The following is a 13,621-nucleotide window of genomic DNA, read 5'->3' as shown; positions in this document are numbered from 1 at the left end:
ATTCTGCATGACTAACACGTGTTGGCATGCTAACACAACAAGCTAAGATGGTTGCCGTAGGAAACATAACCTTCTTCACATCCTGACATCACGTTGTCATTGTGACGGAGGAGTTAACCAACACTCCACATACCAGGCTGATGGTGCCTTTTACTGCAAATAAATAAGAATAAAACTTAAGACATAACTTCACATTTTAGAGTGGCATGTTATTATAACGGGTCGAAGGCACACCTGTCAGATTATCTTGGTCAACATGAAATGGTTTCTTAAATTGGATTTTAACAAATTTGTTAACAAAATTTAAGAGAAATAAACATTTTGTGTGCATAAAAGAAGTCTTAGCTTTTTAATTAAAAAAATATACATGCAAAAACATCTGTTGTGTTTATATTTTTGTGTAATTCCATGTGTGTCAACAGCTGAATGTGAGGGTGTGTCCAAACCCCCGACTGGTGCTGTTTATAACTACTGAACAGAAGTTACATGTCAGATGGGATCTCGTACAGAAATGTAAATACATGCAGCTACATTTTGTCTGTCCTTGTGATTTATGTTGTCGTCCCACTGCTGAAGGGTTTTGTCTTAAAGTCCAGTTTTTGAAGGGTATTTCCTGAATGTGTTCTGTCCAGGTTTTGCAGTTACTTTGCCTACATTCTGGTTTTCATCTCATCTCATGTCACTTCTACCTTGATAAACCGACTTAGTAATGAAATGAGTGAGTTGATCTGCCAGCAGAGAAAGATCATTTGAATTTAATTCTCTCAGAAGCAGCGTGACTGGATGAAGTCTGGATACAAGATCAAAATAGTTTACCTACCTCGTTCATTTTTGGGCTGCATAGTTGTTCCAGATCATCGTGATGAATTCAGTGAGTTGGCAGCTCGGCCCTCAAACACACAGATCTACACAGACAGGACATAATGATCACACACACACACACACACACACACACACACACACACACACACACACACACACACACACACACACACACACACACACACACACACACACACACACGCACAGATAAAAGCTAATCTCCACTTTGTTGTCTATTTACACCTCAGCGTTACGTTCCTCAGCCTGGATGTCACCAGTCACACTTCGAAGATGTTGTTTCGTTCTGTCCTCCAAACTGGAAACTTTCCAGATGAGGAGTTTTTTGTTTGCTTGGTTTTGTTGATTTGGTCATTTTTGCTAATATTTGGTGTTTCTAGGATAGACGAGCCCTTTTCAAATGTATTGTTGTTATTTCCTGCTTTGTTGTGCTGAGTCCTACAGACAAACAGAGTTTGCTCTGTTTTGTTATAAATACATTAATCCTCATAATTATTCTGTATCTATATCTCATATACAGTAGCTGCTCCTCCTTGAAAGACAACAGAGGGGTGTCGACGTTGATGCAATTACAATCAGGTGTCTGCACACCTGTTTTAATTTGAAAATGTACCTGATGTTTTGTTCCTGCGTCTGAATTCCTGCCCTGCTTGATCGTCTTCGTGCACAAACCAGGCAGCCGGATTCATTTAGAGCAGAGCTGCTAGAACGGCTGTGGTTAGCTCATCAGTACAGGAAGAATTCAGCTGCCATTAAGGTGGATGCAACTTTCATTTTGTTGTGATTATTTCTCAACCCTGCCCCCAAGAAATTATTATTATTTGCAAATTTGCAACATCATAAATACATTTTATCAACCTAATAAGAAGTTATTTTTTTACATAACTATCTAGAAGGTATAAAAATGTTTCTGTGAAATGTTCAATAACGTTTACCGCCAACATATCCGATCTCGCAGTGCAACATTACTCTCAGCAACTACAGCAAAATCAAACTTCTTTGAAGCACATGCAGTAAATCAAATGCTTTTGTTTCCTAAACATTTGGTCAGTTTATGATCCATCTTCACTTTGCATCACTTAAAAAATAAGCGGCCAGCTGTTGACCATCATTCGGATTCTTATATGGAAAATGCATTGATGATTACTGTGTGTGTGTGTGTGTGTGTGTGTGTGTGTGTGTGTGTGTGTGTGTGTGTGTGTGTGTGTGTGCATTAAGCAGTGATCTCCACAGGTTCAGTGTATGAACTGTTTGGTTCTATTACCTTCCCGGCTGCCTGTCAGAAGGTGATTCATTCACCCATAAGAAGGCGACAGAATGACCCGTGAGGACCTGCAGAACAACTTAATCCAGACGTCCGCACCTCGTGGGCCTCCATCTCTCCTCTGTAGCCTTCACGTTCTGCAGCACAAAGCTAATCCTGGCCTTTCACAGCCAGGAAACGAGATGTGCTACGTCGCCCCAGATGTCTTCAGGTGCGTTCAACAGGCTCTGAGCAGTGAACTCCACAACCCGACGTCCAGCGGAGCCGCCCGGACCTGCTCGGCTGCCGAGGAAGGTTTCAAAAGTTGGATTTGTTTTCTTTAACAAACAAAAGCATCCGTTTTTTCTGTCTGCTCTTTCTTCAACAGGCATTTTCATCTGTCAGTCATCAATTGTTGGGCCAAACCTATAATTCTTTTAATGTGATTTAAAATATTAAAGAGGATTATCCAAGTAGTTCAGACCCAGAGATCTGTCAATTGTACATCATAAACAAATCACCATGACAACACACCCTGCTCATCACTAGAAATATTACTCCACCTCCTCAGTGGGAATATAGAATTGGAATTGAATTTCATATGATATGTAATATGATGTTTCTACTTGTTAAATTATTAAATCGGGTCTCTTTTGGTCCTTTTTGGTCGCTCCGAGCACCCGTACCGTAACACCACCACCATGTACACTGTTCACACGCTGATTCTCCACCAGTGGATCCAAACGCTGGTTCAAGTCCTCAGAGAAGGGTTCCCCTGCTGCCTGTCATCAGCTACCTGCAGCAGCTCCTCAACACTGAACACACTGATGGAGAAATCAAACGGACAGTATTGAATAAGATTGATCATTTTCCATGTTTTCAACCTGTTATCAAAGTCATTTCTCCTCAAAACCTCACTGCATTTAAATTCAGTTTGTTTCATGCTAATGTGTGTGGCTGTAGAACTAAACTGAACAGTGATGATTAATGTTGTTTTAGAGAGTTTTTGTCCTTTTGGTTTTAATGCCAATTTAATTTCCATTGGTTGGAGTGATCTTGGATGAGAAAACATTTCAGGCTCACTGGTTAAACATCATGTTGGCAGACAACAGAACAATGAGAACTCCTGAGGAACTCCTGAGGAACTTCTGAGGAACTCCTGAGGAACTCCTGAGGAACTTCTGAGGAACTCCTGAGGAACTCCTTCACCTCTCAGTCACTCTTCAGCTTCACCTCATGATGGGTGCGACTGCGGTGCTTCCTGCTATCCAGAATTTTTAACATATAATTTATATTTTTTTAAATTAATTTTTGAATATTTATATTCTTGAAAGGTGGCCGAGGACTATAAAAGCTAAGTAAGTGAAACTTAGTTCAGAGATGCCTGAAGATACCTCACATACTACCACCATGTGGTAAGATGAGGTACCATGAGGTACCATGATGATGCTGAAGAGATTGATAAAGGCCACGCCCGCTTCAACCACGACGTTCTTTCCACCATTTAGAATTTTCTGCTGAACATACTTTTAGCTTCCTATCGTACACATTTCATCCAATCTTCACCAAACTCGGCACGTTCCCTATTTCGAGGACTCCAAAACCGATGACGGTGTTCATTTTGTGATTTTGTTTACTGTTTTCCTGCGAATTGGTTACACATATTGAGTGGGAATGCTTTTTAGTGTTTTTGCAAATACAGCAAAAATAAAGTCATAATGAACCGTTCAGTCTGTCAATCAAACTCAAGTTTTAAATGGACAGTGAGCAAACTTTTTACCACCAAGTGGCAAAACAGTAGCAAATATGTAATTACTGAAATGACTGTTTTTCTCACTTCCTATTTGTAATGTGCAGTAATCCCATGGGTTGAAATGCTTGAGGGACTGAGACATGGTTCCAGTAGCACCAACACGGAGCATAGTAACTGGCAGCTTGTTTGCTGAAATGGGAATCGCTCTTTTTTTTTAAAGAAAATCTAAAGTCTTTTTTGCCTCTTTTCCTTCGGAGTAATATTCAGTTTGGCTGGAATTCATATATTGTAGCTTTGTTTTTCTGCCTTTAAAGATTAAAGGAAGGAAAAAAGTATTTTCCCTTTTTCAATGACCATTTTAAGGAACAGTCCTGACAACATGTTAGCAGCTACTCCCTTTATTCTTGTGTTCTTCTGTTGTCTTCATGACTATTTGAAGCACCACTATCAGTAGAAATAGTAGCAGTTAACCTAAGTGGTAATGCTAATAGCGGTAATAGTATCAGGAACGAGCAGTAACAGCACGCTCAGACAGCAGGGTGACGTATTTGTCGAGTTACCTCACAGCAACAAAAAGAGTAAAATACTTCTGTTTTTCCCTCCGGCTCTCCCAAGGTGACCCTCTCCGCCTCCTCACTCCTTTCATCACACTCTTCCCTCTAATACTCTGTCAGTCAGGAGAGAGCCGGCCGGAAAACAGAGTGAGGCGTGAGCGTGTGTGTGAGCGCTAGCCGGCGTTCGTGTGTGCACGCGGTTTGCATGAATATGAGGAGGAAAGCAGTCAAGGAGCAACGAGAGAGGAAAGAGGCAGGAGTAAAACAAACTGAGGAGGACTGACAGACAGACGGAGAGGAGAAAACAAAAGGAGAGGATTAGGAAATGATTGCTCAAATCACAGGCTGCAGGCTGATGGGTTGTCAGGTGCTGCTGTTAACGTGTCAGTAACCGTCTGCTCAGAGCTCCAGACATAAAGAGTCGACGGGAAAACATCTTCCACCAATATGCAACCAGTTGTTTTCAGGGTAAAGACACAGAAAATGTAATCTCACAAAGCAAAATAGTTATAATTGTCATGTTTGTGTTCATTTGTGTCAAAGTTTTCAGACTTTCAGGCCAATATGTGATTTATTACAGAGAATGTGTGAAGTTAAAGGAATGAAGTTTGACCTTTAACTCTTTCCACCCTGGAGCTCACTGCACCGGGTCCAGGCCGTGGACAAGGTTTCAAACAAATCAAATCAAATCAAATGGATGTATTATTTGAGCTCCATTTCTGTTGCATCAAATGTGTTTTTACTGACTCAGTTTTATGAGGCATTTATGTAAATCATTTAAATGACAGTTTGGATCTGGTGGAAATAAAAATGTCTATTTTTGCTGAAGAAATCCCACTCTGACCTGGTGATGGGGTCAAATACACCTCAAGGGTTTCGACACCAGCGGCCATTTATTTTGTGCAATTTATTAAAAATAACTGTGATTTCTGTCTCGAGTACTTTCACACAAATTGGGAGTATTATGCAGCGGAACGGCTCCTCCTGTTCTTCACCAGGAGGTGGAGCTTTCGGAGTAAAGGCAACAACCAATCACATCGTGTGGAGGAGGAACAGATGTCATGTGGTCCAGTTAGCTGGAGACACAAACAAAGCCCACAAAAACACCTCCCAACACATCTTTCTAAAGATCCCGTATGGAGCAGCAGCGCTGAACAAGCCGGCTGTCGGGACACTGACAGTTTGTGTGGTTCATTTATGGATGTAGTAGAGTTGAGAGTGAGCAGGCAACCGTCTCAGCAGGTTTGCTTGTTGTACCAACATGTGAGGAGGAGCAGACCTTCATCACTGGAGGATGTTCAATCCATCATTTTTCTGAAGAAAAAGCTGAAATGAATCTTTTGTTTTACTAAATCAAAACTGTTACAAGTTCACATCAGTGGCAGTACAAATAGTTTAGATGGGTTCATTTCCTCATCATGTGTCCTGTGTGTGAAGGTCTTTAGTAAGGGTTTCTTACGTTCAGCCTTAAAGTTGTTGAACGTATTATCTAAATTTGGAGCTTCATTTCTATCAATATTCTGTTGAGCTACTAAAGAAACGACAAACTTGCCAGCAGTGTGAATGTTTCATTCATTCATTTTGAAAATAAAAAACTGCAAGAAAGTGATTTGATAAGAGATTGTTTTACTTAATAAAGGAATCAAATGCCTTTTTCAGGGAGGACATGAATTAGAGATGTTTTCCCATCAGGTTAAAAATGCTGGCTTGCAAGATTTTGACTGCAGATTTCTATTTTTCTATTCTGCCGTAGAAGGAGGGCCTCACTGGATTTTTCAGGTGCTCCAATGAATCCCGTTAACATTTTGTCCCATGGTCGTAACGACTGTTTGGTGTCTGCTTGTATATCCATATCACAGCTCTGAATGGTTCTGGATTCATGTGCTGCTGCGTGAGGCTTCGTTCGGTCTCTGTCGTGTTGGAACCTCTCTCACCCTTCTTTTGCCCTTTCTTACCACACACACACACACACACACACACACACACACACACACACACACACACACACACACACACACACACACACACACACTTTATTTGATGTCTCCTCTTAATACTCATGTAGTGGAGCATATGTCTGTTCTCCTTCCATATTGATGAAGAGTTCAGTGGCGCTCCGGCTCCAAATCCTAACATATACGTCCTTTAGACTTCCATTAAACAACACCCAACACACACAAACACACCAGTCAGGGTTAAACAACATATTGCTCCCTTCCTGGCAGGCCTTGTGTGTGTGTGTGTGTGTGTGTGTGTGTGTGTGTGTGTGTGTGTGTGTGTGTGTGTCCATTACTCTGAAAGCTTCCCTCTAATCTGACTCACTGGTTCTAATGATATTTAACCTGCCTCTCCATTTTGAAAATGGGGCCTGGTTGTAAACTTATCAGATGTATGGTTCCATCAAAGTCTCACACACACACACACACACACACACACACACACACACACACACACACACACACACACACACACACACACATACACACTGGCACATGGAGCTACATTCATAATTAACCCTCCAGCTTCCATACTGATGACTATTAACTATGATGAGCAGAGCTGCAGCCCTTTTTGGACAACTAATTTTTTTCCCCCCCGATATCTTCCAGAAGCAGAGTAGAAACAGTCTGAACAGTGTGTGTGTGTGTGTGTGTGTGTGTGTGTGTGTGTGTGTGTGTGTGTGTGTGTGTGTGTGTGTGTGTGTGTGTGTGTGTGTTCCAGTGGAACAGCAGTACAAACTTGATGTTTGGTCGTTGAATTAAAAATGTACTTTCATAGACTCGTGACTTCAGACAAATATTTCACATAAGACACAACCACCTGCACTTGCAAATACATGCACGTGTGAATTTTCTATGTACATTTTTGTTTAACATTTTTTGCATTAGTGCATCATGAGGTCAACACACACACACACACACACACACACACACACACACACACACACACACACACACACACACACACACACACACACACACACACACACACACACAGCATACAGTGCAATGGTGGCCGTTAGGGATGTGACACTATATCGCTCATGATAATACCGGTGTCATATTTCAGACAATGTAAAGAAATGTATATCGAGATGAAGACTTTTTTCCAACCTGTGACGTCATGACGTCATGCAGTTACGTCGCGCCAGCTGAGTGCGAGTTTAGTTGACAGACGCACTATTTCTCCTCCTCTGTCCTCTCTGTGTTTCACACCGAGAAGCTCCGCCACCTTCACACACAGGAAGCACAGCAGACGCTCAGGCAAATTACTCCATTTATTATGAAATAAAAGTACAATAAAAGCCCAAAACTACGTTATTAATGTGGAAACATCAAGCATAAACTTCAGAAAACCAGGACAAAACATGGCTGAATCTGCTGACAGCTGTGAGGAACCATAAAGCTCTGCAAGTGATCACGTTGGTCGTCCTGGCAGACAGCAGCTCTCCTTCACGCTGCACCTCCACATCCTCCTCAGGGCTCTTCACAGGATCTCAACAGCACTTTGAGATGCTGTTGTTTACAAACCAAAGAACTAAGAGATGATTTTTGTTTAGTTTGTAATGAATGTATAAAGGCAGAATGTTGCGTTTGTGCTGACATAAACATCTATAACACTTTTGTTGAAATTTGAGCAGGATATCGCCACAGTATCAGTATCAACAGGTGAGATAAAACACAACATTGTTTTGCCGTAGCAGTGGGCTTCTCTAGATGACATCACATTCGATTTTTGTCTCTTGGTTTTTTAGGTTCAGAGTTTTACAGGTTCACAGTTATTGATTTGGGTCTCTGTAGCATATAAGTAATTAAATGGGAGTGTTATTACCCTTTAAGTTGGAGACTGAGGTGAAATCTTGCACCATTCATCTCTTTCTGTAATGGTGGAATCCAACAGGAGAGAGAGTCATTTTGTCATCACAGAGTGCAATTGGCCAAATTAAAGCTTTCACAACGGTTCGATATATGAGCTCTGAGATGGGAAATCAATACCACAATTATAGATTAGTCACTTTGGTTGTGCCGTAGGAGTACTGGTCCAAACAGCTCTGATCAGGAGCTCACAGGAAGAAATAGTGATGTCAGGATGTTCTGTACAGGAACGGAAAAGGAGGTACTGCAAACACACATGTAACACACGGTCGAAGGTGTCTCGCACACACAAACGCACACACACACACACACAAACGCACACACACACACGCACACACAAACGCACACACACACACGCACACACACACACGCACACACACACACACACGCACACACACACACACACAAACGCACACGCACGCACACACACGCACACACACACACACACACGCACACACACACACGCGCACACACACACACACACACACACACACACACACACACATGTTCAGAGACTGATCATGTTGTGCATGAATGAAGCACAGCACAGTAATGTGCATGGGGGAGGTGGAAGAAATAACTTTCCTGAGTAAAACCTTCCAAGTTCGGTCACTTGATCAACATCAGCACCTGTTACACATGCTTTATTTATCTATTGCTCCAATTTCAGGTCCAATGTGAAATAGCAGAGAGCAAAGGTCAAATTTGATATCAAATGTTTTGGGAACAGAAGAGTGAGGCTGGTTGAGCTTGATAATTAGTGTTACTGTGAGCGAGAAACTGGCACGTTGTCATGTTGGAGAAGCGACGTGTGATCACGCCACAGTTCAAGCTCTTCGCCAACAACGAGCACTCCTGTGATCTCCTGAGACGTCTGGTGAAAACTTTGAGTTCAGTCTGATCCTCAGGATGAATTCACAGTGCACAAACCTGCAAATGTCCCCAAACCTGCAAATGTCCCCAAACCCGCCTGGTTACTCCCGAGCAGACGAGCCTTCTTCGGTCTGGGATGGTGGATGTTTTACCTCGCCCAGCACGCTGCTTCACTGCTGAAGGCTTTCTGAAGCATTGGAAGGGTCTCTGATGCCAGTTTACCAAATTTAACAGAAAGTTTGATGTCTTCTCTCTGCTGAAGTCCACACTGGAACATTAGTCTCGGTCACATCAGTGGTGCTGCTAAACTCATCTGTGCTCCTTTGTAAGATATAACTTGATAACTACTGCCGGGGTTGCACCATAATAACTAAATGCACCAGTCAGTCTCAACAGAACATGGATGAGGTTGCTGCTTCTTCATTTATTCACACACATACAAGGAAGGCATGGAGCCAACCATCGGTTATCCTGTCCCATCGCTGGTTACACTGTCTGGTTCAAGGACACTTTGATCCCCAGCTTCTCCTGAGCGGGATGTAAAACAGACAATTGTGTCCAAAGATGACATCAAGATGAAATAGATGCTTGACTCTGAGAACTGCCAAATGTTTGTTTCAGCTTCTCAAATCTCAGTTTGCCAAGTTTACAGATTTTTTTCTTCCTTTAGGTTACAATAAATGTAATAAATTAGAGCTATGGAGTGTTGGTTGAACAAAACAAGACATCTAAAGAACCTTTTCAATATATCATGTGGCAAGTGCAATGTATTCTGGTCCATGGGATAGTTTCAACTCTGAAATCAATATAGTTCACGAATAGCTAAAAGTTTAACCACTTCAAAAGGAGCAAGACATTTTCACCACAAAAACAAAAATACTTTTTGGTAAATAGTTTTCGAATAAATGTGTTTTAATATTCTGATTCACAGGACTTCTCCAGTCTGATCCTCAAATTATGTAAAATTCAAGTTTTTAACGCGGAAGTGTTTCCTGGTAGATGTGAAACCTCCTCACGAAGAAGATGTTCTCCGTCCAAGTAAACTCTCTGAAGCACTGAAGCACAAGAAAGCTCACATATACACACTGTTGGTTGTCTACACACACACACACACACACACACACACACACACACACACACACACACACACACACACACACACACACACACACACATCAGCATGCAGCATCCACCTCAGAGCCTAAAGGTTGCCTCTGCCCTGAGGGTTGCAGAGATGATTATGGGCTGCAGAGTGTCGAGGCAGCGATGAGCCTCTGCATCTCTGAGGAAGCAGCTCCCTCTCACTAACTCACGAACTCTCCCGATCCAACAGGCCCGACTCGTTTCGCCTGCAGTTAAATGAATTACAGTTCTACAGAAGTCGCCTAATGGGCTCAAATGGAGCCTTTTCTCTCTATCAATTTTTCATTATTGTATTTGCTACATGCGTACCAAATAATTGCTTGGGTAGAAATACCTGCTGTTCATGTTGTATTTCCTGTTTCATGACTGCCGCTTCTGATGATTGTTAAACTTGGATGCTTAATGGATTTCTGAATCTTAGGAAAACTCAGTATTACTGCGACAGTGGCTCCTTCACACTTCACATATCTGCTGAATGTAGCTGGAGGCCCCGTTTACACCTGGCGTCAACACCAGATGTCTATCTGGACACATTATCTGGATGCTGACATTCAATCCATGAGTTAAAATGCGTCCTTGTTATGTCGATTGTGCCGTCAGTGTGATCTGATCTCAATATGTAAACTAGGTATGCAGGGATCAACACGCTCCATCCCGGGTCAAGGAAAGCAGTTCTCCTGTATCGTTGATACAGACTGAATATTGGCCTCCAAAACGAGTGTTGATGTTGCTTATTTACAGATGATGATGAAGATGTCTCTGTTGACATCAACTGGGCCAAAAATAATTTATCAAAATGTCCAAAGTGAAGTCATGTCAAAGTACAGATGGATATCTGTCATACAGTTTTGTGGAAACAATGAGCAACATCTGCTGTTGTTTGGAGAGCTGGTAAATATATGTAAAGTTTGGCTAATTCATTTTGTGAAACTGTCCCAATTTGGATCGGCTTATTAATTATGTTGTAACATTATAACATTTATTGTAGTAGCCCGGATTTTAAGACTCACTGGTGAAGCCACATTTCCACCAACAGATTGTGAAGATATTTCTAAATAAGCAGAAACTTCAGAGTCAGCTACTAAAAAGCATCATGGATGTAGCTTCACGAGTCCTCCGTCTCTTTCTTCCTTCATTGTTGAACTGACAGTTATTGTGAGATAGTTGTGAAGTCTGAAGTTGCCGTGTTGCCTAATAAAGCACCGTGCAGCAGTGCTTCGCCGTAGATAGGTGTACGTGTTCATTTAGCCTCTTTCAAGCTGCACACTTCATTAATCTGACTGCAGCATTAAAGTGACACACACACACTGTCATGAAGAGTCAGATATGGAGGCACAAAAAAACAATAAGTGTTTAGCAGAGTGACATCCTGTGGACAGAAACTGTTCTTGTTCCTGGTTGTTTTGGCGCTCAGTGCTCTGTAGCGCCTCCCAGAGGGAACAGCGGGAGTCCAGGGTGGGCTGGTCTGCAGAGATGCTACCGGCCCATTTCCTGAATCGATGTGTATGAATCCTGAATGGAGGGCAGGTCAGCACCGATGATGTTCTCTGCAGTCCTGACTGTCCGTTGTCGTCGGTTCTTGTTTGGTGGCCGATCCGAACCAGACGGTGACGGAGGTGCAGAGAACAAACTGGAATATGGCTGAATAGAACCGGATCAGAAGCTCCTGAGGCAGGTTGAGCTTCCTGAGCTTCCGCATGAAGGACATCCGTTGCTGGGCCTTCTTGATGATGGAGTTGATGTTGGACTCCCACTTCAGGTTCTGGGAGGTTGTGGATCCAGAAACCTGAAGGTTTCCATAGCAGACACGGTGTTGTTGAGGATGGTGATGGGGGGCAAGGTTGGGGGGCTCCTCCTGAAGTCCACTGTCACCTCCACGGTGTTGAGCCTTGAGGGTTCAGATCCAGGTGGTTGTGACTGCACCAGAGGACCAGCTGTTCAACCTCCCATCTGTGAAGACACAAAGATAGAGAGACAGACAGAGTCAGAGTGGGATTATGGAAATGTAATATCCGGCTGATAAATCATAGTGACTGTCGGGTGCTCAGTCATCTGATAATATGACAGACAGAGGCATGATGGCTTCCTCTCCAGCCCACTACTAATTATAGACAGACATAATGAACCCACATCCAGAGTGTGTGTGATGAAGCATATGTGTGAAAATAATCTCTCATCTTTTGTTTGTGGTTTATTTTTAGTGAATGTGTGTTTCAGTCTTTTAATATGAACGGAAAACAAAATGTTTTTTAGGAGTGTTTGAGCTGATATGGTGAAATAAATATTCTACAAAGTTCCACTGAAGTGATGACATGTTTTTTAGAGTAATTTCTTTGTACAGATTTAATCAAAGGAAATGTATTCAAACTGAAGCAAGATTTCTATACATAACATGTATAACTTTGTTCAGGTGAGAGACAACACCGTCTCTTTCCACCAACAGATGGACATTGTCGGGTCAGGAGCTACATGTTGGGTCAAATACTTTGACTTAAAAAAAAAAAGGTGACAGGTGAGTTTATTTGGGAGGCAGAAGTTCAGGGGAGGAAAAGCAGTGACTGAGTTAGAGAAGAAGATGTTTGACTGTTGATCTTCTTAAAAGTAGAAGTTCCAATCGTTGCTCTCAGAACTTCACAGTTCTGCTGTTGAGCGTTTACGCAACGCTGCAACATGTTCTCGGTATAGCATACATCACATGAGGAGTGTGTGTGTGTGTGTGTGTGTGTGTGTGTGTGTGTGTGTGTGTGTGTGTGTGTGTGTGTGTGCGTGTGTGTGTGTGTTTCTGACGAAAGCAGAGGGTTGAAGGCTGCTCTGGATCAGGTACAAGAACTGAAGACAAATTCTGACGACAAAAGTGCAGATTACCTTCCATCAATATGTTGTTTATTACATCATCAGATTCAGTTCATTCTATCCACATAATTAGAAGTAATTGTGCAGCTGGTGAGGATTTACTCTGAGCCTCAATGATCGAGATTGAACACCAACACTTTAAAATATCGATTAGTCACAACAATGAAAAATCGATGACACATTTATCGACCAAACAAGAAGAGTTTGTCTTAAAAAGATGTCTTCTAAACTGCATCACATCTTCACAGTATTGAAAGAAACACTTTTCACTGATAATTTGTTTGATTTATTTTCCATTTGCAACCTAAGGATTGTAACCTTCACACTCCACAGCTTATAAAAACTATCCAAATCTGTTTGCTGTTTGGAAATGTGAGGTTTAAATTGTGTGCTCATGACTTAATGTACAAACACACAACAAATAAAGTGGAACAAAAAAGCACATCTAAGCTAAAATGAAGTGATCAAAGTTGGATTCAGAGTGCAA

At 42.0% G+C, this 13,621-nt stretch overlaps 1 protein-coding gene across 1 annotated transcript in view; it reads right to left on the bottom strand.

The window, feature by feature from the left end:
- Positions 1-13,621, bottom strand: part of LOC138210999 (uncharacterized) — a gene marked incomplete at its 3' end in the record, with an annotated part of 49,656 nt that overhangs the window by 35,268 nt on the left and 767 nt on the right. Inside the window, 1 exon segment of the mRNA XM_069170483.1 lies at positions 11,817-12,067. Coding sequence (XP_069026584.1) covers positions 11,817-12,067 — 251 coding nt within the window.

This window comes from Embiotoca jacksoni, unplaced genomic scaffold (assembly GCF_022577435.1).
Source record: "Embiotoca jacksoni isolate LCO1_2020_lvr unplaced genomic scaffold, fEmbJac1.0.p SCAF_5, whole genome shotgun sequence".
In the NCBI taxonomy this organism is placed as follows: Eukaryota; Metazoa; Chordata; class Actinopteri; family Embiotocidae; genus Embiotoca; species Embiotoca jacksoni.
Note: the sequence above shows the minus strand (reverse complement) of the source record. Positions and strands in the feature narration are given on the sequence as shown.